Below are 24307 nucleotides of genomic sequence, written 5' to 3'. Positions count from 1 at the left end.
TTGAATACAAGAATTTCTCTGTGAAAACAGTGCTAATAATAAACCAGCCAGAAGAAACAGACTAAATTTGAAGAAGATTATAAATCCTTGAATAACTTTTAACTTGCTACTTCAAGATTATAGGTTCAATTTGAATCCCAAAGGTTTCAAAAGCAGTTAAAGCAAGGTCTCACCCAAAACCCATTCAAGATAGTGGAAGATTTGCTTTCAATTCCAAAGATCGACAAGTTTCACAATAGACAACTTTTAATCATTCTACCCAAAATATAATGCTCTATCAGCTTTATCTATTATGCTACACTAAAGGTAGATATTGTTGAATATTTTAATTATCAATGCATAATCATTTAATGCTAGGTCTTATTAATTCTGAACACACTGCCTTTTATTTTTGTTCATGTATTTTGTTCAAATTAATGGAAACACGAAAAAACAAGAAAAAGGGAAAACATTCCCAGGCATAAAGGGAAACAAACTAGAAATAACGTTCAGTAGAAAACACATACAATTGTCATTAACATTGTAGCTCTTAAGAATGGCTTTCAGCTCCTGGAGTTTCTGATGAGATCTCGCATGGACACTGTCTATCAGGAGTTTTTCTATTGATAGATGGTCAATCTGGTAAAAAAAAGAAAAAAAAAAAGATACATATGTGAGCAAGTTCAAGTTTGATGCATAAGCTTTATGCACTAGCACACAAGAACAATGCTTAATAAAATGATCACTCTGGAATTAATTTGCTGAGAACTATGGTGAACCAAATACATTATTAACCTGAGTATTTGGATTGCTACAAAATACAACAAACTAACATGATGTTGCCTGTGCAGCATGTAGTGGGAGGGCTTTTGAGAGTAGAAGAAAATGTAAAAGAAAAGTTTTACAAACTATGCTGTTATCACTTCCTGTGCACACCTACTTGTTCTGGATAAAGGCTGGAATATTTTCCACCTTAGCATGTACCCATTTATAACTAGCCTAAGCTAAGGAAAAATAAACAAAACTCTGTTAGAATATGGTTGCCTCTACACACATCACAGAATCCTAGAATGGTTTGGTTGAAAGGACTTAAAGTTCATCTAGTTCCAAACTCCCCCCCCCACCATGGTCAGGGATGCTACCCACTAGACCAGGATGTCCAAGGCCCCATCCAACCTGGCCATGAACACTTCCAGGGATGGGGCATCCAGAGCTTCTCTGGGCAGCCTGTGCCAGTGCCCCACCACCCTCAGAGTACAGAATTTCCTCCTTAACATCTAACCTAAAATTCCTCTCTTTTAGTTTAAAGCTATTAGCTACCCCTTGTCCTATCGCTACACTCCCTGACAAGGAGTCCCTCCCCAGCTTTCCTGTAGGCACTGGAAGCCCACTGTAAGGTCTCCCTGGAGCCTTCTCTTCTCTAGGCCAAACAACCTCAACTCTCTCAGCCTCATTTCGTAGATCTGTTCCAGCTCCAGCCCCCTGGTCCAAATACATACATAACTACAGCATGAAATATAACATACTAGTTTTAGTTTTGCTAATAGGGGTAACAATAAAGTGAAGATGTAGTGGCAGACTGTGAAAATGAGCTACCCTACTGAATCTAGGCATAATCTACAGGCTTGTTGCACTTCCAGCACTGAAGCTCATGTCACCAGCTTATATTCACTGTAACTGACTTGTGCAATCCTAATTAAAACATTTGCATTTATATCCATTCACATTAGTTAAGTTCTTTACATATTTTGCATAAGCAAAGCCACAGCTTACTACAGACCCTTTCTCTAGTTAATATCACAGTTTTGAAAACTGTTCAAGGTGAATTAAATCCAAATTTTATTCTAGCACAGGAGATAAATGCAGAAGTTTATACCAGCACAGAATTATGAAGACTTTCAGTACCTGCCTTCAGGTATACCAGAACAACCTTTGTCTAAAAGACTAGCTTTCCAAGACAAGGTCTTAAAATCAAATGTTTATTCATTCACAAGAATATTTCAACTCAGCAGCTGCTACCAGGCAAGTCACTGTCTTCACTAACAATTGACTACAGCTTCTGCTGCTACAACAAATTTTCAGTACACTGATGTATAGTAACCTACTTAGACATATGTTCGTCCCAGCTTTGTGTATTATCTTAAACAAATGAAATGCAACATGCTATCCACATCATTAAAGCTAAGATCATTATTCAAACAGTAGAGCAGCAGCATATAAACCATAACCAATAAAATTTCTAGGCTTTGAGCAAGTAGTTAAAGGGAGCCAGCATTAACATTGATAAATCTCAAATTTACAATGGCCTCATTAGTGATAACGTAAAACCAAGCTTTGAATAACCCTTGTAACAAGCAAACCACATTAACTTTTTTGTACATTTCCAAACCATAACGTAAGACTTTCTAAACTGCTGGGGAGCCAGCTCAAGCCACATGGGGAAGCTGAGTTTCGGCAGAAGGTTACACAGCATCTCCAAGACAGGAAAGGGAAGAACTGGCTCCTTATGAAGTATTTCACAACAAGCACTAACCGTAACTGAAACTTTGCTGCTGTTCCCTCCCAGCCCCAGAATTTTGTCACCAGAGGTGGTATAAAAGGCACTGAAAAATAGGTGTAACTTTAAAGAAAGTGAAGACCACTGGTTTGTAACAACAATTTACAGTCACAACATAACACACTGTGACCTAGAGTAACATGAATGTAAATCTTAGTACTGCTCAGAATCAAAGCAGAACAAACGTTTTTAAGTTGCTGATTTATAAATCTAGATGACTATGGCAAAGCAAACTTTTACCTTCATGGCTCTTTCCATCAGTTTGGAATCACAGGCTGGCAGTGGAGGTTCATGAGATATTTGCAAGGGTTTTGAAACATCAGTCTCATCAATCTTAATAGTGACCTTATGAACAGAAGCAGTCCCTGTTTTCCTGCCAAGCACCTGTTGGCTTAAAATAAAGAGAAAAATTAAAACATGTAATTGGGAGTAGCAGGAAATATGCTTTCCAGTAGCTAATCCTTGATTCTGAGAGTTCTGCATAAATATTATGTAAGTTGAACTGAGAAAACATTTTAGTTTAACCTTTTAATGCAGAAAAGTTAGTAAACTAGACCCACATAAGTTTTAGATGGCTACAAATTCAACATAGGAATTGGAAGAGCCCTTGGATTATATATATATATATTTATTTTATCTAGTGTAAGTCAAGCAATAGCTATAGTGAAAGACTGACTAAAATTGTCCGTTTATTTATATATTCACATAAATACAAGCTGATTTTATGACTGCATCCACTGTTCTCATGTATACCACTCACTTCTTTGTAAGTACAGCAACACATTTAGGTACTTAATAACAGGAATCTCAGAGTCCCACGTCAAGGAGAAAATACAGTTCTGAAAATTCTGGCTCAAGCTGGGTAAATGAAAACACTCCTATTGCTTCATTTATTGTTAACAGCCCATTTTAGATCAACTTACTTCCAAACAGAGAGCGAGAGGCACTTTCCTGCATGGTATCGCTCCACTTGCACTAGGTCACCCCAGCGCTCTCGAATCAGCATTAGTGTTTGTGAATGCAAGACTTCCAACTGAAGCGCTAAGCAGAAGGAGTCTGAGGAATGGAGTTAAGAAAATAGAACACATCCAGAGAGTCTGTAAACTACATAAATCCATTTCTGTATGTTATCTAAATCCACTTGTCACAAAAGTCAGACGAGATGCTACCTGAAAACATACTAACAAACTAATCCGGAGATAAACACACATAAACAGAATCCAAGGTTTTTTTTGTTTGTTTTTTAACCTCTTACCTTGGACGTGTTGTTAGACAGGAGTGTCACAATAGCTTTGTTTCAGAGATTTCAATTCACCATTTTTTTTTGGAAAAGAAGATTACTAATAAAGAAATACAGTTCACCCTACAGTTACCACTAAGCCTAACCATCTACCACTAGCCATCTTCCATGGTCACCTGTAAGTAACACGACTGTTTTTGTTTCTGCAGAAACTGTTTCATTGAAAATGATTTCATATTGACAAATAATTTGTCCTTTGCATATAGAAAGGCACTGCACTATTTTCTGAACACGCTATATCCTATTTTATTTTTTGTACAGGTGCAATATAGTCAACGCACCACCATACTGTAGAACTACAGTTCTACAGGAAGAATTGTCAGCTCACACACCTTTAATGCAGCACTGTATTCCATCTCCAAAATCAGCACATGCAAACAGCTGCTGCTTCACTGACTTACTGTACAGCCTGATGTTTCAAGCACCTCACCTTTGTTAAGTGTGTAAAATAATTTTTTTTATATACGGGCAACTGAGAATAACCATCTCCAAAGCCATCACTTTTTACTCTACTTCCAGACATTTCCCCTTAGCTTAATAGGGCATCCATCTTTCTTGACTTCCAGCTACTAGAAAGGGTAAGGCTACATTACACAACTTATTCAAAATCAACTTTCAGAAGGATACGCAGACAGCTGTACATGTCCTGAAGTGGCTTTTCATCAGCAAACAGCCGTGACTGGACCAACTGATGGATGAAGTTGATCTGCATACTGTGAACCAAGGCTCGACCATCTTTCATGAGTTAAAAATAATTCATAAGACATCAGGAATGCAGGTATTTTAAATAACAGATTATTTAAAAAATAAATTAATAAATTATAAAAAGAGACACAACTGTACCAAGCAATTGCCATGCTGGAACTTCTAACAAAGTAATGCAATCCTTGGTTTACTCTGGAAATTTTACTCAGTCTACCGTAACGTCACAGACTACTACTGGTATCAAAAGCATATAGCGTATGGTGAAAAATAGACATCTATATGCAGCTTCATTATCTCAAGTTGTGATACGCAAGACAGTGTATAAACAAGATTTGCTGTACCAGAGATAAACATCACATTAAAATTAAAATGTAAATATTATTATTATTACCACCAGTTTCCTTGTCTTCAACCAAAATTTCCAGTTTGAGAAGGCGCCAGGGGATGTCAGGGTCATCACCCATCACAGTCAAGGTGGCCTCAAACTCCCCCTCAACTCGGAATTTCACACGGCCATTGGCTAAGGAAGAAAAAAATGTTTTATTTTCCTCAGTCTTACAAGATGCCTTTTACATGAGCAGACAGTGATAGGAGTGAAGGGGTAATAGCTTTAAACTAAAGGAGGGGAAATTTAGATTAGATGTTAAGGATGAAATTCTTTACTCAGAGGGTGGTGAGGCCCTGGCACAGGCTGCCCAGAGAAGCTGTGGATGCCCCATCCCTGGAGGTGCTCAAGGCCAGGCTGGATGGGGCTTTGGGCAGCCTGGTCTGGTGGGAGGTGTCCCTGCCCATGGCAGGGGGGTTGGAACTGGATGTTCTTTAAGATCCCTTCCAACCCAAGCTATTCTGTGATAATATCAATGTAGTAGCTCCTGGCACTCACATGGATTCCTGTAATCTGTAAAGATTCCCTGTAATCTTTGCTCTGCTGCATATGTTTCTGTTCCACTCTGAAGACTTGACAGCTGCTATGTAACAGGACCAGCACCAATAAGCAGCATGGACAGAAGCACCCAACTGTCTTGCACAGCAGTACGTTAGTCAGGATAATTTAACATTTGTGCTACTTTAACACAGAGTAACATTGAGCTGACTGCTAACATGTGAAGTTACGTAAACAAAATGTCTACCTTAATTTTCCAATTCTTTGCTATCTCAATAACTAATACTTGAAGCAATATCCAAAAGAGGTTCACAAACAAAAAGTCCAGGCTAGCATTGGAAACACGTTATGTCACTGCAAACCATTTACTTAACATTAAGATATTTTAACGTCATTTTTATGTAGGGAAGATACACTTTTGCACAATTTATATGTATGCAGACAAGCAAAGATTATATACGCTATTTATGCAATTGACACGTATGTCCTTACACTTTTGTAAACACTGCTATCAGTTTTAAGAGCTGGGAACAAAGATGGCCAAAACTATGTAAGTTAGGTCATAAAGGGAATGAGTAGCAAAGCAGACTATTTGGCGCAAGTCATTAATATAAACTGTGGGTAAATCTTTTTAATCACCTAACAAAATATGTCATATATACACACCTTTACAATTCTTGAAATTTAGAAAAATTCCTACTGAAATTTTAACCATTTAAACTCAAAGTTGCAGATTCTGAAGCATACCAGACATGCTCTAAAAACAAAGTAAATCCAAACCAGAAACTACTAATCATTGAAATGTTAACTAAACAATCTGAAGACTCATTTACACTACAGTTAAGACAAAAAAAGGCTTTAATATTGGTATTGCAAGTGTTTACATAGGAATCAGTGAAAACTATTACTATGATTTTTCAGAAACAGCTTCAGTCTAGATCTGTGGGGTATGATTTATATGTGGCTAATTTTGTCTTAGTAAAAAATATGGACTAAGTCCACTCCAGACCTATTTTCTGTCTGTGATTCTGTAATAATCTAGTTTATAGCCACCCTGCCTGTAAAATAAAAAAAAAAAAGACAAAAAACGTCATCATAATGTCTATCACTACTTAGGCTAAATGAAAACAGAGATCTCAAAACAGATCTCTATAATTAAGAGATCTGGAGCTGCAATGAGCCACAGAACAAAATGTGTGCAGAAATATGAACAGATTTCATGCGTGAAGATGAATATCAAAACAGACTAAAAAAAGCAACATTTGAGTAACTTATTTAAGCTAAAATTCCAAGTTTCTACAAGAAACACCTAACAGTTTAATTATATTGCATTTTCAAAGTAACTTAAGGCAAAGCCGTCACATTGTTAGGTTTAACATGGACCAGGAAATGAGCATCTCTATTTGTTACAGTATTGTCTTAAAAGAAGGGGAGAACCTTTCATAATACACTTGTTGAAAGGGCAAGACAGTGTCTACAACCTTTTGCTACCACCTGCAAAAGATTTCTGTTTGAAAGTAAATATTTCAGAAAGATTCTGGGTGTCCTCATTTTTCAATACAGGAAAAGACATAATTTGACATGCAGAGACAAAATCCCAGTTTTATAGATCAAACATGCCTGATGATTGCCTAACAATCTCACTTCAGCTTTTAGCCTTTTTTTTTTTTTTAAAAAAAAAGCAACAATTTTAAGTCAGTTGGAAACAAACTGTTCTTCAAGAAGTAATTCGAGTTCTTACCAACTGTAAGATTTGCCAACTGGGGAGGGAGATCTGTAGTCACTAGTCGATGTCGAAGAATCTGGTTTAGCTGATGAAGGGTGGTTTGCTTTTCACTCTTTGTAATTGGGTCAGGAGGGATAATTTTATCCTGTTAAAATAAACACGAAATAATCTACATATCTCAAACACATCTAATACATTACCAGAAGCAATGATGGAAACTAATCAGACCAGAAGTCTGAAAATATGAACGCTACAAGCCATTACAGCTGAGGAAAGGTGTTTCCCTCTCCCCCCCCAGTTATTTACATTTCACCCGAGACTGATCATGGAATAAAACTGATCATCTTGGATCAGTCAAAACAATTCTTGGCCTTACAACAGGCTAAACTCATTTTTAAATACTAACAGTTGAAAGCCATTCCTTATCTGTAGCTATAAGTCTAAGTCACAGATACTGCTGTTTATATTTCTTCACAAATCTTCTTATTTTGCATTTAATCAGTAAGAAAAGGCAGCAACATTAAAGAGATGAGTGAGTAGTTCAGTACATTTCCAAATACAATATGCTATAGCCAAAACAGAGAATATCAGATGATCAGAATATCTAATTTTTACACCATGTTTTTCTGGGATGGTGTCTTAGCATGTACAAATAGATAAAGAATGAAAACTTGCTGTTATACTTACCCTAGAGCAGAACTAGTTTAAACTGAAAGAATGTTTTACTGGGAAAGGAAAACTTTTTGAAATAGGAAGCGCTCTGTCAGAAACTGACACTACAGAGACTTGGCATTATGCCTGTATTAAACTACACTTCCATTTGCACGTATCAGAAAATTAGTTTCATTAGCATGCATTTGACAGGGATCCCTCTCACCCCAAAACGTATTGTAACATTATTTACCCTAATGCAGGTAGGCAGGCGTGGGTATGATCCAGTTGTCAGAACATCAATTGCATATGGGATAGCAAAACTAGGTAGACGAGCATGAACCAAAGCATCTCTAGCTAGAGATGCCAGACGATCAGCAGTATCCACAAACAGAATGGCTTGCTGATCTAAAAAACTTGATATCATCTGTAGAAGACAAGGGGGAGGAAAAAGAATGTCAAAAAATTCACAAGTCGATGGCTCTTTACATTCAGCTCATCTAGAGCACATAGGACTGAGATGGTTCTATCCCTATCCGTTACTTCCTTCCCATTCAAGTAATCACTTTGTCTGTAAAACAAAGAATGAATGCTCTGGCCATTTCTTACATTCAGATGCTGAGGACACTTTAAATCTGCATGCCATTTCTGATGCTGCGGAGGATCTGTGAAGCCTCACAGCTCTTTATCTGATGATTGCTACCGGAATGCTACCAAACTTGTTTGTCATCACTCCAGGCTTGGTGTTTGGTTTGCAACATTCTGGGCTTTACTCATATTTAACCAAGAACAGGATGAAAATGATAAGAACTAACACACTGAGATCGCCATCTTCCCCGTCCTATCACCTAACCCCCGAGCACTCTTAGAAGCTACGTGCAGACATGCCTTTTTCATTTGCTGCCACTGGGTTTTTGGGAACATGAACTGTTAAGAGACAGTATTATATATTTTTTCAGTAGAAGGAAACTGGTTGTCACTTAGCATACATTTGCCTGTGAAATACAAGTTTGGGTTTGTTTTAAACTTCCATAGCAAGGAAAAGTTAGAGTATACCAAAATCCCACAGTACTAAAAGATTATTCCATACCAAACTCTGTTGCTAACTTACCGCACATTTTTCCACCTTTCCAGCATTATTAGCCCATTTGACTAAGGCTAACAGACGAACAAACAGTTGACGAGTGCGGCTTGCAAACTGTACTATTTCTATTTTTCTGCAAAACCAATAAACAAACAGACATTAAACCAGCATTCAAATAAATAATAAAGCTACAATTCAACTCAGTACCAGTAAAAAAAAAATAAATTGCAATGATAAAGAATTATTTAGCTCACTATTTTGAGCACATATATGCTAACAACGTGCAGAGATTCTAACCAGCCAAGACTGGGGAAACAAAAAAGCATACTCATATGAATTAATTACTAATTTTAAGAGAAACAATTCTCTAGTGAACTCAACAGCATTATTTGTATACCTTTTGTGACTAAGTTTAAAGTAACAAGAGCAAGCGGACAAAAAGAACATTCCTCACCACAACGGATATTAGCCTCTACCAAACAGAACTTGTATCTCCTTCTGATCCTAACCTGTAAAATACATACTCGTAACACAGATAGAGTCTGTTCCTGCTAAGTGTTGGCGTAACGAGGTAAACCCTTTTGTGTAATACATAAAGCACAATCTGATTGTAGCAGGTGACTGTTTAGGCCAGAAGTACCACTAATACCATCTGGTTCAGTCTCTTGCATTACATACTATAAGCCTCATCCAAAAACTAGGGCATTAAGTCAATAACTTCTCTTCATTCCAGACTATGTATTTTAGAATGCCATCCAGCCCGATACGAATTTTTCATGTGATAGACAAGCTGCTGTGTAAGTATTGCTCTAATAGTACAGTAACTACAGTAATCAAAGCAAGATGTTAAAAATTTTTTAAGGTTAACAAAAACATAGTGGTATTTGGAAGATGACTACAGTGAGACTTTAGAATGTGAGAAATCTCCCCAAAAAATTAACCAGAGAAGTTGCTAAAATCTAGAAGTAGTTATGTCAACCCAACATCTGTGGTGAAAAAGCCATGACAGCAAGAAAAATTCAAACTCATGTTCCGTGGCTGGAAACCAAAGGGTATCCAAAAAAAAAAAAAAAAAAAAAAACAAACCAGAAAAAAGCACTGCAATTTAATGACAAAAAATATTTTTAAAAGTACAGTGTTCCAGTAACTGCTTCATTAATACCACTATACGAAATTATAGAAGGCTTGTTACTTCTATTTGAGATAATCCAACTTCCATAATCATGGCTATCACGCCTAAATCACAACTGCACTGGGAATTCACATCCATCTACGCCTCTACCAAGAACCCAAAGAGTTTTTCCAATTTTTCTGTGTTCTTTCATTCTTCATTACAGATACAGAACCTTATGTTGGGTTGCATAAAAAAAATGAAATTGTTCAAGGAAGATAAAACTTCAGGAAAGAATACATTAACAAGTCCTATAAATGCAAAGCAGAGCACATTAAAAAGCTTTTTAGTGACCACATTTAAGAAACCCTTCAAAATAATTCATCTTTAATATAAACAAAAATCACAAATGCTTTGTTTCTAGCAAAGTCTATTCCAATGAGCAGAAAGCTGAGCAGGTTTGGCAGAGGCCAGCTTGACTGAACAGGAAACCCCTGACCAAACAATGCAAATAGGAAGCACAAAGAAGGTGGGAGAGGGCAACACACAAGAGCTGTTCAAGCATACAGCAACAAGTTTAGGGAAATCAGAACTCAGAAGCAAAACCAGCAACAGATGGAAGTCAACAAGGACTTCTATAGACACATCAGCAGCAAAAAACTAAGGAAACAAAAATCCAGTGCTCAGCAGAGCAAGATACAATTGACATGGAAAAAGCCACGACACTGAGTACATTCTTTGCCTGGGTCTTTACTGCTAAGTTCTGATCTCAGATATTTCACATCCTTTAGCCTAGTGGCATCGTATGGGGGAGTGAAGCATTAGCTACAGTAGAAGAATACCAGGTTAAGGACCACTTAAGCAAGCCTGAAATACTGAAGTCCATTGGAGCAGACGGGCTGCATCCAAAAGTGCTGAGGGAATTGACCCGTTCCACCGTAAAGTAGCTCCATTCCACCGTAAAGTAGCTCTGTAATTTTCAAAAGGCCACAGTGATGAGGTCTTAATGACTGGAAAAAGGCAAACAACACGCCAGCCTTCAAGAAGAAGGATTCAGGGACCTATGTGCCAGTCAGCCTAAGCTCAGTTAACAAGACATATTATGTAGAAAATCTTTCCAGAAGCTACGTCCAGGTAAGCAACAATCATGAAAGCAGTTTGGGAACCGTCAGTGCAGATCTGCCAAGGACAAACCATCCCTGAACAACACAATTGCCTTCCACAGGATAGCCAGCTCCGTGATCAAGGGGAGAGCAAGAGATGTATTTACAATGCCTTTTCCACAGCTTTTGACAAGACCACCCGTAGTATCCTTGCAGCCAAGTTGGTAACACATGAAATATATAAGTGCCAGACATGAAAGCCTGACTGGCTGCCAGCTGGATTTCCTTAATGGTGGTTACTACTTATCTTCCTTAAGGGTCAACACTAGGGCCAATACAACTTCACACTTCCATCAACAACCTGTATGATGTGAAGGAAAGCACCCTTTGAGAACTTGCAGGTCATGTCAAACTGGACAGAGCAAACAAAGGGACCTCAGTTGGACAGAGGAATTGGTTGACATGAATCTGTACTGGGTTTACTTGGCAAGGAACTGGTAGCAAGGAGGGTGCAGGGGTGGCCTCTGTGAGCAGAGCCCAGCAGCTGCCCCATGTCAGAGTAGAGCCAGCTCCAGCCAGCTCCGAAAGGGACCTGCTGCTGGCCAGAGCCAGGGAGCGACGCTGGGTGGGCCTCTGGGAGAGCAGATTTAGGAAAGGGAAACAACGCCATGCAACAGCAGCTGGGGGAGGGGTGAGAAATTGTGAGGGAACCAGCCCTGCAGCCCCCCAGGTGAGTGCAGCAGGAGGGCAGGAGGTGCTCCAGGCAGGCAGCAGCAGTTCCCCTGCGGCCTGTGCAGAGGCCCCCGGTGGAGCAGGCTGTCCCCCTGCAGCCCATGGGTCCCACACGGAGCAGATCTCCACGCTGCAGCCCGTGGAGGAGCCCACGTGGAGCAGGTGGATGTGGCCTGGAGGAGGCTGCGGCCCATGGAGAGCCCCCGCAGGAGCAGGCCCCGGGCCGGAGCTGCAGCCCGTGGAGAGGAGCCCACGCAGGAGCAGGGGGTCTGGGGGGAGCTGCCGCCCGCCCGTGGGGGACCCGTGCTGGAGCAGTTTGCTCCTGGGGGATGGACGGACCCCGTGGTACGGAGCCGTGTGGGAGCAGTGCTGGAAGAGCTGCTGCCTGTGGGCAGCCCCCGCAGGCTCAGTTCGGGAAGGACGGCATCCCGTGGGAGGGACCCCGCGTGGAGCAGGGGCAGGGAGGGACCGTGAGGGAGCGGCGGAGACGAAGCATCAGGGGCTGACCGCAGCCCTAAGGAGGATGTAGGTGGGGGTAGATGGGGGGAAGGTGTCTTTATTTTGTTTTTCTTTCCACTGTAGTCTGTTAGTGGTAGGCAATAAATTCTCTAATCTCCCTGTGCTGAGTCTGTTTTGCCCGTGACAATAATCGGTGAGTGATCTCCTCATCCTTATCTCAACCTTTGAGCCCCTTCCATTGTATTTGCTCCCCTTTTTCATTTAAGGAGGGGGAGTGAGAGCATAACCATGGTGGAAGTCAGCTGCCCAGCAGGGTAAAACCACCACAGAACCTCATGAGGCAAAGAAAACATGCAAAGCCCTGTATGTGTAACCAAACAACCTCATGTAACTGCAGAGGCTGAAGACGATGCAGCAGCTGGGCAGATATGCAGAAATGGACCTGAGGGTCCTTGTGGACAGGTGAACAGGCATCAGCAACGTGCTCTTGCAACAACAGCAGGCTGTATTAGCATAAACCCAGCCTAGCTCAAGGGAAGTGATTATTTGCCTTGAGTCAGCACTTGTCAGACTGCATCTGAAGCACTATGCCCAGTTTTAACTCCCTAGCCTAGAAAAATTATCACCATACCACCATACAGAAGTAAGTTAGGGGCTAGAACACATGAGATACAAAGAGCAGCTGAGGAAACTGTGTTCGCATTTGCTGAAGAGAAGGTTACAGTGAGATACTCCTGCTGTCTTCAAATATCTAAAGGGGTGTTATAAGACGGACATAGACTCTATCAAAAGGATAAGGAAAGACAGCCACAAACTACAACATGGGAACACTAGTTATATATATTAGCAAAGCAAAAAAAATAATAAATAAAAAAAATACCAAAACCACAATGAGTTAGTCAAAGACTGAAGCAGGTTGCCCAGAAAGATTGCAGGAATTCTATCCTTGAAGATATTAAAACTCAACTGGACATGACTCTGAGCAAACTGAACCAACTTTGAAACTGTCTTTTACTTCAGGCAGAGGTTTGGGCCAGGTATCTCTGAAGCACCCTGCAAACCAAAATTACGTATGCCTACGAAACAAGTGAAAAAGCAGCCATTTTGTCATTAAGGAATGAAAAATGTTTCACAAAAAATAGGCAATTGTGCTGCTGTTGAAGTTATGAATAACCCATTTTTACAACAGTTCTGAACTTGGTTCTCTTTAAAAATCTTCTCATGTGGATGATATCCTTTCCTGCAAATTTGAAAAAGTAACAGACTGGTTCACTAACTACTGCAAAAAAAGAGGGAAAGTTCTAGGTTTTAGGAAAACTGTGTTTATATAGTTGTTGGAAGAATAGTAACAGGAACTGTTTGTTGAGAAACACAGGTACAAGGTTCTACCTTCCATTTGCCAACAAAAGAAGACAGGGCCTTGCAAAGGCATTGTAATCCAGGTTCCAGTTAAAAATCTTATACAGGCATTACTGTATTTAGAAAAACAATTTCACATGCATTACACTATTGGAGGATAAAGGAAAAGATGACAGTACTGAGCAAAACAGTTGCTAATACCAAGAAGAAACTCCCTGGATTTTCCCTAGAATTCAACATTATTTTACACCACATTATGGTTTTTAATCCAATTGCTTTCTCGACAGAAAAAGACTTCAAGGGTGATTTATTCCTATCAGTGATAATTATGCTAATAAGTGATGCTTTGCAAAGAAAAGCCGATATTATATTAATATTCATAATTTTCTATCAGTTTTTCTTTTCATAGCTTCTCTTAGCTTGGCACCGTCGTAAAGAATTTAGATTTTATGTGAACTTTATTAGAGGATAAGATCATCACATCTTCATCAAAGTATGTATGCCATGTCCCTAGGCTAGCTTCAAGAAACAGTGCTTAAAGCACAGCTACTGCTGCCATTGCAGCTCTCAAAGTTAGGAAAAAATAGAATAATTTGGGTAGTTAAGCCATCCCCCTTAAGAGATGTCCTTTGGAGCTGGAAAGCCATTTCATCAAGAAGAGCTAAATAAGTCAAAGTTAACATGGATGCAAACATTTAGTTTCAAGATGCTTTCAGCTGCAGGACATCCTCTGTGACCATTCAAGACAGTCCTAATAGAATACAGGTAAAAGAAAATAAGCCAAACATGTTACTTCAACCCTGTGTGCCCCACGCAGTAGGGAAGCCCCCACGTGAGTAAGAGGGAGCTCTGGACCCAAGCCAAATGTCATAGCTTCAGCAAATATGGTGAAATTTTCCAATACAAATAGATTGTTTTTCTTTATAAAATATTATGCATAGGAAAAGAAAAAGGAGGTGCAAGGAATCATCCCAGGTTACGATTTTCTGAAAACGGGATCAATTTCACAACAGGTTATGAGAGTTTCGGAAAATTTGAGATAATTGATTCAATAATGATCCTGGTACACGGAATTCTTTATTGGCATTCTTAGGAATATCATTGCTGTTATATGTCTCCAAAGAAAATTAGGTCAATAAGAGTGTTAATGCAAATAATAAAGGAAAGTTTATTCAAAAGAATAAATAATATTTCATAAAATTTATTCAAAGAGACAAAAAGCAAATCAAGTTCACTGATCTTTGGGAGAGGGGATGGTGGACATTCTAAAAAGGAAGGCCTGTTCTGCTCTCTTACACTTGCTTTCTAATAATCTTAATAATGCAAAACCACACAGAACAGGTAAAGAACATGGCTCTCTTAAATGGTATCTTACGATAAGAAAGACAGGTAACACAGGAAAAGGCAGAAAAGAAGTTTTTACCTTGTCTCCATTGCTGAACTGCTACTTCTGATCAAAATGTTTCTTTATCACACTAACTAGAATCTATTTAGGTTCTCCAGCTCCCTTTCACATTAGATTTACTGTCACTTCACTGCCATTAAGAGAAAAATGCCCTTAACAGATTTCACCTATTATAACAACAACAGCAGGTTACCGAACTGTGCAAAAAAAGAGCCCCAAAACCACCCTCCCCCCCCCAAAAAAAGAAAAAGTATTGTCATCGATGCTGAGGAAAATCTTGGAGCTATGCAGTGACAGCAAGACAATCAAGGCTTATTTCTTGCATAAAATCTAAAATTAGGAAAAAGATATTTTATTGAAACAGCTCTATACTGATCTTAACATCGTAAACAAAATTGTGTATTTTAACAGGCATTACAGACGGTCTTATCATAACTCACCTTTCCATATCAGTCTTTCTTGGTAATCTGCATTAAAAAAGGAAAAAAAAAAGCGTATTACCTATTGTTCCATTACATTTCATACCACTATAAAAGAAATTTTGTTAGTAACGTTCAGCTAAGTACATGAAGAACTTACACATACCTATAAAGAGCACTTCAAAGTTTCTACAATTGCAGATGTTTCCTAAATACAGTGAAATTGCATGTTTGACATCTCTAGAAAGCAGTCTAGTTTAGGCAGTGAGGGACGGGCAGCGGGGAGAATCAGGTGTGCAACGGTAGCGCTGGTACCTGCTGGAGTCCTGTACCGGTTAAGCTGGAACTGGCCAAATGAATTTAAAAGCTTGAAGAACATTTAAGTCTGAAGACTTCTGCTAAACCAGGAGAGCCACACGTACAGTATCATTACCTGCGCTTCACAATTTATGATTCTCAGTAAGCATCCGTGGCAAGCGTTAATTAATTCATAGTAGCAATCCTAGATCATCTACAGCGGGTGTTAAATTTGGCTGCTTACTGACTCGCCTGAAGTGAGTTTCTCTTTCATCAGTCTCGAAGGGAAGAAATGCTATGCTCCAGAGCTTTATCAGCTACCTGTACGACAGATACTGCTGCGGAGAGAGGACTGTATTCCCGTAAACCATAATGTTATGGAGATGTTACAGGCACCTCGTTTCAGTTAGTTTTCATTCCAGGACTAGGCTGGTGCTGGTAAAGGAGCAAGAACTCATTTTGTTGGAAGGAAGAATACTTTCCAGACAGGCTTTTTATTAGCCATATCCACACTTTATAGGGGAATACAGTAGAAAACTCTAGCTCATTCCGCTTTTGGAGCAGGCATCATGTAGCTTATAAACTACCTGGTGAACCAAAGTGCTGAAAGCATTTTCCATGTGTTCCTCACACTATCTAATTTACTTTGTACCTTAATTACACTCAAGTCAAAAGAACCAGTTCCACACCATCAAACAAGCATAGAAGACATCAGAGGCACACGCTCCTACAAGAACGCGTACAGAATCAATTGCTGTCTGCAGATACCGTAAGCATACAGGTGAGATACTGACTAACATTAGGAAGCTTTTTCCAAAGTAAACTAAAACTCCTTGTCTCTTCTAGAGTTTGAACGCTCTTAACCCCAAGTAAGCAAAACTTTGTTTGCACACTCGCCAGCTATGGTGATTTACAAGAACTATACGTGTTTTTTTGTCTCCCTTTTGCTCTGTGTGTCACATCTTAAAACATACACAAACCTCACAGGCATCTCTAAGGTTAAGCAAACTAAAAGAGAAGGAGGCTCGCTCACTGTCAGAATGCTTTCAGGAAAGTTTTCCTTGGCCCAAAAACATTCCTTTGTTTTGCCACTTCAAACACAACTACATTAGCACTACAGACTGTGAAGCAAACATAAATATTTCCTTTTCCTCCCAAACAACCAAGTGCTGTTTTAAGGAGCGCTTAAGTAACTCCAAGAGCTGCGGCACCTGAAAATGCCTCAGATAATGCCTTAGTTTCAGGTGTTTCATGTATTTTGACGTCAGTAGGAACACCACGGCTGGGCTTTCTGGCCGTCCCGTGGGGTCAAACTCGAGCATTAAGACCACGGTGTCTACTCGGATGCTCCGCATCCCCCGCGGTCCTTCCCCCTCTTTACGCCAGGGCGCTCCCCAGCTTCCCCCAGACCCCCGCACACCGCCCGGTGCGAGGCAGGGCTGCGCGAACCGGGCACCTCCGGGGGCGGCAGAGGGGCGAGGAGCCCCGGAGCCCCCCGGGGCCGGGACACAACGCGGCGGGGAAGGAGGGGGGTGTCTCGGGGGCACTCACAGGTCTGCCAGCACGGTGAGCTCGGCGTACGTGCGGTGCAGGAGGAAGTCGATGAGGGTGCTGAGCCGGTACCCGGGGCTGGCGGCGGCTGTCACGGCGCCGGGGGCCGGCGGGGCCGGTGCTGAGGCGGGGCCCCCGCCGGCCGGCACCAGCTGGTTGCTCTCCAGCTGCACCGGCGCCATGGCGGCGGCGGCGGCGCCTCGAGCCCGGGCAGAAGCGAGCTCGGCAGCCCGGGGGCCGAGGAACCGGGGGCCGGGCCGGGCCGGGGGGCGGCGGTCGGCGGGGAGCGGAGCGGGGCGGGCGGCGCTCACAGCCCGCCGGGCGCAGGGGCCGCCGCCATCTTGGCGGCACGGAACCGGAAGCGAGGGGCCGAGGCGGACCGGAAAGAGAACCGCTCCGGCACGGCCGGGGGCGGGGGGGGCGCTCCGGGGACGGGAGGGGGGAGCCTCCGCGGGGGGGGGGCGGGGCCTCGGCGAGGGGGCGGGGCCTCGGAGAGGGGGCGGGGCCTCGGAGAGGGGGCGGGGCCTCGGAGAGGGGGCGGGGCCTCGGAGAGGGGGCGGGGCTTCAGGGAGGGGTGGAGCCTCCGGGAGGGGTGGGGCCTCGGTGGGGGGCGGGGCCTGAGGGGGCGGGCGGTTGCGGCCGTTGGCGGCGGCCGTTGCGGGGAGCTCGCGACGCCGCTGAGCCGTTGGGGCGGGGCCGCCTGAGGGGAAATGGCGCCGCGCAGGGCGCGGGGGGAAGTTGTGTGGGGAGAGGGGGAGCCGGGCTGCTGGGCGCTGGGGGGGTGTCGGTGCTCAGCGGGGGGAGCCTTTCCGAGGCGCGTTGGCGTGTTTCTGGCTTCCCCAGCAACTGGTGTTTTTTGGGGTGGGGGAGAAGGAACCGTAAAGAAGTGAGCGGGGGGTGTTTGTGTGCTGGTTGCCAAAGCGCGCTGGGTAAGGAAGGGAGCGGTGTACATCCCGGGGGGGGGGGGGGGGGTTCGTTAGCGGCTCGCTCGAGTGTTAAACCGTAAATTCTTGCCGTGTGACTACAAATAGATCCCCAAAGTAGGCGTAATACAGGCAATGAATACCCAAACCTTCAACAGGTATTAAAACACTGCCACTTCTTCAAGTTTTTTAAAAGAAATTCCACTTGTTTTATAAAATGCAGACTTTTAAAAATCTCTTCTTACTGATCTCTTTTCAAGAGGACAGTAAGCAATAAAAGGCAACGTTGTTACTATTTTTTTTCCAACGTGAGAAATGTGTAATCAACAGTTTAATCAAAAAAATAAATATGCATCTAGGCCAGGAGCGAGAAGAGTCAGTTATGTTCCTGCAGGGAGTGCTCATTGCGCCAGGTTATGAGCCAGTTGCCAGCGGACAAGGAGCAGCTTCGCTGGCAGGCGAGCTCTGCCATAACCACTGTGGAATCACAGAATCATTAAGGTTGGAAAAGCCCTCCAAGATCACCTGGTCCAACCATCCCCCTACCACCACTGTCAGCCACTAAACCATGTCCCTAAGCACCACGTCCAGCCTTTCCTTGAACACCCCCAGGGATGGTGACTCCACCACCGCCCCGGGCAACCCATCCCAACGCCTGACTGCTCTTTCTGAGAAGAAATGTCTCCTCATTGCCAACCTGAACCTCCCCTGGCACAACTTGAGGCCATTCCCTCTAGCCCTATCACTAGTTACCTGTGAGAAGAGGCCAACCCCCAGCTCCCCACACCTTCATTTCAGGTAGCTGTAGGGAGCAATAAGGTCTGCCCTGAGCCTCCTCCAGACTAAAAAACCCCAGCTCCCTCGGCCACTCATCAAGGCAGTACGTTGAGCAAGGCAGGCTGGCTCTCCGTCCTGTGCATCCACCTGGAGCAGAGTGTGGTTTAGGAAGGGGCTGGATTGCTACAGGGGTGAGCTGTGCCAGCCCCATTACTTGGTGCTGTGCTCTGCAAAAGCTAATTCGGTAGACTGCTTCAGTGGAAATGAGACAGATGTACAATCCTTAGACTGGCAGGTGGGTGCTGCTGGTTGTTTGGGAATTTTTTTATTCCTAAAACCCTTAAAATATATTCAGATCTACGTTTTACTCCTCCTTTACCCCCCAATACAGGTGAAAGAAATGCCTGCTTTGTGCTGTTAAAATTATAAAGGATGGAATGATTAATACTATTGGGATTATGTTGTGATGCAAACAAGTGTGTTTTGCTTGGTGTGTATTGAAAGTTCTTGAAAAGGTGTGTTTTTCCAAATGTATGAAAAACATTTTCCCCCTCTATGTGCATGAATAAATGCCATGTACCCATTTTACGGCAAACTAGTTGCATTACTGAAGAAAATGCCAACTTCAACATGCACCGGAGTGTGATTAGGCTGTATATTATAAGACCTATAACTTAGAAATACAGGCTCTTTTTTATTGTTCTTTCTCCTTCTTCCCATCTCTTCTCTTACAATTTAGTCCAGAATAAAATTCCCATTGATTTTAGTGGTGCAGGCTGAGACTTTTTGATGAGGCAGGTGGAAAATCGTGATGGGATCTGACTTTGCCCCTGTTAGAGCTGTTCCTCTGGTCCTGGTGAATTCTCCAGCTTTTCTGGAGAGGGGCTGAAGGAGGCTGCCTTTCTCCATTCCTCTTGGAGAGGAGAAGGTTGATCAGAGCTGCTGCAGGGATCACACTGAGCTCTCCTCTCACGTGGCTGCCGAGGAAAGAAGCTCTTGGTATTGTTTTCAGGGAATTGAAGCTCAAGGCTTGTGCTTGTGGGCAGACAACAATGGTGCTGTTGGGAGACTGCAGGATTTGTTGTTTTGACAGTAAGCTGGAGATGAATATTAGGAGCTCAAAAATCGAGTGACTGGCCTACATAGTACTCATGAAAAAAGAAACATACGTATATGTGGTTTTGCTTCTTGTTGCCTTTCTGAGGTTGCCAGCACTCACACTTCTTATGCTACCACTTCTAAGAAGAACGAGCATTGTATCTAAACTCAAAACCCCACCTTAAAGAAAGTGGAAATAGGTTTCACAAGTCTTTTGGGGTGGCAAAGGCAAAACTATAGGAGGGAGAAAGCACGGGCTGTTGGGGTTACTGTAAAGAGTACCAGTTTTTGGGGGGGGAGAGAGGACTCTGCACAGCGTTCTGACAAGGACCTGATGAATTGCACAGCAGTTAGGGAGACTGTAGATAACCTGTGTATAGTCTACCGCTCTCCCTAAGGCTGATGAACAGAGTTTTGGATTTATCAAGTTCTAAAAAAGGACAACAAAGCTTCAGTTCTGACTGGGGCTGTTGGTTCCTGCAATCTCACAGATACTCAATTTCTTAACATTTAATTTCATGAATGGAAAATGGTATATCTGGTTATCGACTGCAGTTGTGGACTGCTGATCAGGCCTGCACTCATTATCTCTGCAAATTTTTTGCTTGTAGATAGCAAAATGTTTTAATATTTCAAGATAAATAACATTCTCTAGACGCAGTTCTCCAAATAAAAAAAATGGACTCCCGATACAATATAATGGTGCATTTAAGCAGAATAGTCAAGCAGAAGCAATGAAAAAGGAAAATTAATCCAAATTGTATTCTTTGGTACAGTAATATGTATCTTGGGAGATTGATTGGGAATTAAAGAATTTTGCAGTTAGCAAGTGTAAGAGGATAACTCGGCATAAGATATAATCTGATTTCATTTGACAGGTGTAGTTTATTTTTCTGTTTATAGTTAATCAACTGTAGTTGGTCTGTTTCTGTAGTGCCTTGTTACTGTGAACATGATAGTTTACTGAAACTTCTGAATCTGCTGTTGAATAATTTAAAAACAGTGAAATTTTAACAGTCCAGTATTATTGCTGTGCTTTCCTGTTGTTTTTTTTTCCTAAGAGAGAAGTAGTGCCCATTTGTGGGGAGGAGAAGGATGACTGCGTTCACGTGGGTTTTTCAGCCCAGTTAAAGACAGATTTCTATGGTATTTTCATTTGTATCCATTCTCTTAATTCAGCAGTTTTCAATTTTCTGCCATGTAAAGCCGACAACAAATTTTCTAGCAGGAATGAGATGAAACCGGACCAGGTGGGCCCACGCGTGCAGTTGTGCCTCACCTTGGGCTTTCTGCAGACAGGCAGTGCCTTACACGCTCACACAGCACACTGCTGGGACCTGTGCCCAGCTCTGCAACCTCCTGGAGTGCAGGGCAGGGCTGGACACTGTATTTAGCGTGATGCTCAGCTCTGCCTGGCTCACATGGAGCACAGGCAAGGTGTTAGTGCTGCAGGAGAGCCAGGGGACGTGCCTGGCAGGAAAGTCTGCTACGCACACAGGGAAGAAAAAGTGTATGCCCTTACAGGGCACTGCGGTCTGTCCCCTTGCGGTGGAACAGGCCAGATCAACCACTGTGATGGCTGGCACCCCACAGAAAAAGTACTTGAAAGACATGGGGAAGCATTTCCCAGCGGAGGCTTCATTCTGCTCACGTGCCTTTGTTAGGTGTGGTTTTCCTCCTACTGTCACCAGCGTAGCTGGCTTGCCTACAGCCCTTGCCTAGATGCAGCGGAGCCCTGCCGGTTCACGGCCTGACGGAAACGCGCTCAGCCAGCTGCCAGCCCGGCCAGCTGCTGCTGTGCACATCGTGTCCTCCGCTGTGTGCTACTTGTCTGTCACCAGCAGCGTGCTAGTCTACCCTGTTATAATGACTGTACCGCTGTTGTAACTGCTTAGTCTGGCTTAAAGGAGGTTTGTGCTCCAAGGAGGATCGAGCGTTCCTGCTGCCAGGAGTACACCAAGGAATCGGAACACCACATTCTCCTTCCGAGATTATTATTGATATTCCTTGTGACTCTGGGCAAACCATTTCCTCTCTCTGTGCCTTGACTTCCCCACTTGTGAAATAGCTACAGTAATGATTGCAATTAATATTTACTCAAGCGTGCAGGTAAATATTTTAAATTGGCTCCTCACTGTTACCGTAATGGTGAGCCTAGGAGCCTGACCTCAGATAGGGATTTGTTGGTCAACTAAAACCCGTTGCTATTCAGTCATGGAGCTAACTGTGACAGAGCCAAAAGGAAGGACGGCAGATGACTTTTGGTTTCCAGAAGAGGTAGACATTTAATGTTCTTTGGAGCTGTGGGATAAATGTTCAGCGGGAGGTAGGCAAACCGTATTGCTCTCTATGAGACAGCCTCCTAGCCATTCTCTGCTTGTATGCTTTGGAGTTTGGACGTTCTGTTTGTCTGTCAAACTTTTTAAATCAGAGAACTATCTAAGCATGCGTGTGATAATCACACAGTCCTCCTGGACTTGACATTTAAACATTCTTTTAATAGTAAAAAAAAGAATAGCACACAAATATTGTATAGTGCAAAGATTTTTTGTTAATCACTTGATTTATAAAATGTGACATTTCACAATATTATATCCAAATGCCTATATGAATTATGAGTAATAAAAGTTTCGTATCTTCCATCCTTTTCAGAAGACATCAGAGAATCAGATATATTGTGGGTGAGTTTGCATCTGTAGTGCTGCGTATCATGAACTTACAACGCTTCAGCCTTGCATTCAATAAAAGCTGAGGTATGTGTTTAAATTCTAATGAGATAACGTGCATCATTATACATTAAACACGTAACCAGTAGCCAAAAATATTTAGCCTTTTCCATTTTAGCTCTTGCATGAACGTAAGATTTTTTCTGTTTTGATAGAAGTCCAATTGAAAAATATTGATGACCTTGTAATCACAAAATAAGGAAGAACAAATGAATAATTTTATGGCTAATGTTTTTTATCAGTGATTGCATTGTTCTTTGACAATTCAGTACTTCATGTCAAATCACTGGTTTGTGACTGTACAGGGCTATTGTACCTACAGTAGATCACACTTTGCAAAAGTGTATTTATGTGTGTTACAGGAAGGGGGTTCATAGCTGGTTACTGCACAAGTCCTCTGCTTTTTTTCTTTATTGAAAAGGTTACAGAGGGAATGAATTTTTGAAAAAAAAAAGTTTTAAAACAATAAGTTATTTCTCTTTTTTGATCTGCTTTGTTCATATGATTGAGTTTGTCAACTATTTATGGAATGGAAGAAAATATATAGTAGCAGCTTGAAAGTTCTCTGGCAGTCATTCATGCTTTGTAAAACAGTGTGCCACTGTGAGATAGAGCATCTCTTGTACAGTGTGTAGTAAAGTACCCTACAGTTCTAGTTATATGTTGTGAACAACTTAAGAAAAGAAACATTCTCCAAGTCATAAAATAGAATCTTTGATTTTATTTGAATTTACAAAAGTCCCCTTTCTTATAATAACACAAAAATGGATTATTTTTTAAATGCTGAACATAGCCTTATTGGTCTGAGCTTCTTTTTGGACTTCTTTACTGACAACGTTGATGTACGCTGTAAATTTTAGATTGGTTTGGCTCTGTCAGACTGGTACTAAAGCTAGCTAAAGGTCTTGTTATCCTCAAAAGAGTGTATTTTCATTATTATTATAATTCAGTTAATTACAACTCAATTTACTATTTCAACCATACAAGCTGCATTTTTCTGTGGGTAAAAATGCTTTGTCCACAAGTAATTCTGAAATGGAAGCAAAACAGTAACAGCCTTTCTGGACCCCTCATCTTTGAAAAGCTAACAAAGGAGAAAGAACCCCTGATCTAACTCGTGGCAGTGAAGCGATGAATTGCACTGTTCAGTCATTGCCTTGAAAAAGTTGACAATATCATCCATAATCTGCGATTCTTCCCTGTCTAACACTTCCTGAGTGTTACTCACAGAGCTTGAAAAAATAAACATGTGAAGGAAAAATGCAAAGTGAACACTTATTTCAACATGAAAGTACTTTTGGCAAAAAGAATTTATGTGCACAAACACCTAAAGAGATGGAAAGACTATCGGGAAGTAGATCTGATTAGTCATACCCAGTGGGAGAAGGACTGCAGCTGTGAGGTATTCTGTCCTAAACTTAGAAATAGACAGCTCGATTGTATTTAACTGCTGCTGGCTAAC

The 24307-nt window shown here is 41.9% G+C and overlaps 1 protein-coding gene and 1 long non-coding RNA gene across 10 annotated transcripts in view; one reads left to right on the top strand and one right to left on the bottom strand.

Moving 5' to 3' along the window:
- MED14 (mediator complex subunit 14) overlaps window positions 1–17686 on the bottom strand; it is a 61791-nt gene extending 44105 nt beyond the window's left edge. For all 3 annotated transcript variants that reach the window (XM_083821163.1, XM_083821164.1, XM_083821165.1), the window contains exons 1-10: window positions 17322–17686; window positions 15495–15521; window positions 8913–9018; window positions 8055–8228; window positions 7166–7295; window positions 4933–5061; window positions 4464–4571; window positions 3460–3592; window positions 2777–2927; window positions 507–618 (exon numbers count right to left, since the gene is read on the bottom strand). In XM_083821163.1, the coding sequence (XP_083677289.1) occupies window positions 507–618; window positions 2777–2927; window positions 3460–3592; window positions 4464–4571; window positions 4933–5061; window positions 7166–7295; window positions 8055–8228; window positions 8913–9018; window positions 15495–15521; window positions 17322–17503 (1252 nt within the window). In that variant the 5' untranslated portion in view covers window positions 17504–17686. The remainder of the gene's footprint in view (window positions 1–506; window positions 619–2776; window positions 2928–3459; window positions 3593–4463; window positions 4572–4932; window positions 5062–7165; window positions 7296–8054; window positions 8229–8912; window positions 9019–15494; window positions 15522–17321) is intronic.
- A 1702-nt stretch (window positions 17687–19388) lies between these two features.
- The window catches only part of LOC310892898, a 47033-nt gene continuing 42114 nt past the window's right edge, over window positions 19389–24307 (top strand). For 5 of the 7 annotated variants that reach the window (XR_014578577.1, XR_014578580.1, XR_014578581.1 and 2 more), the window contains exon 1: window positions 19389–22872. This is a non-coding gene — a long non-coding RNA (uncharacterized lncRNA). The remainder of the gene's footprint in view (window positions 22873–24307) is intronic. The other 2 variants (XR_014578578.1, XR_014578579.1) reach the window with 2 other exon arrangements.

Source organism: Anser anser (assembly GCF_964211835.1).
Source record: "Anser anser genome assembly, chromosome: 1".
Taxonomy (NCBI): domain Eukaryota; kingdom Metazoa; phylum Chordata; class Aves; order Anseriformes; family Anatidae; genus Anser; species Anser anser.
The sequence above is the reverse complement of the archived record's forward strand: the minus strand, read 5'-3'. Positions and strand labels throughout refer to the sequence as shown.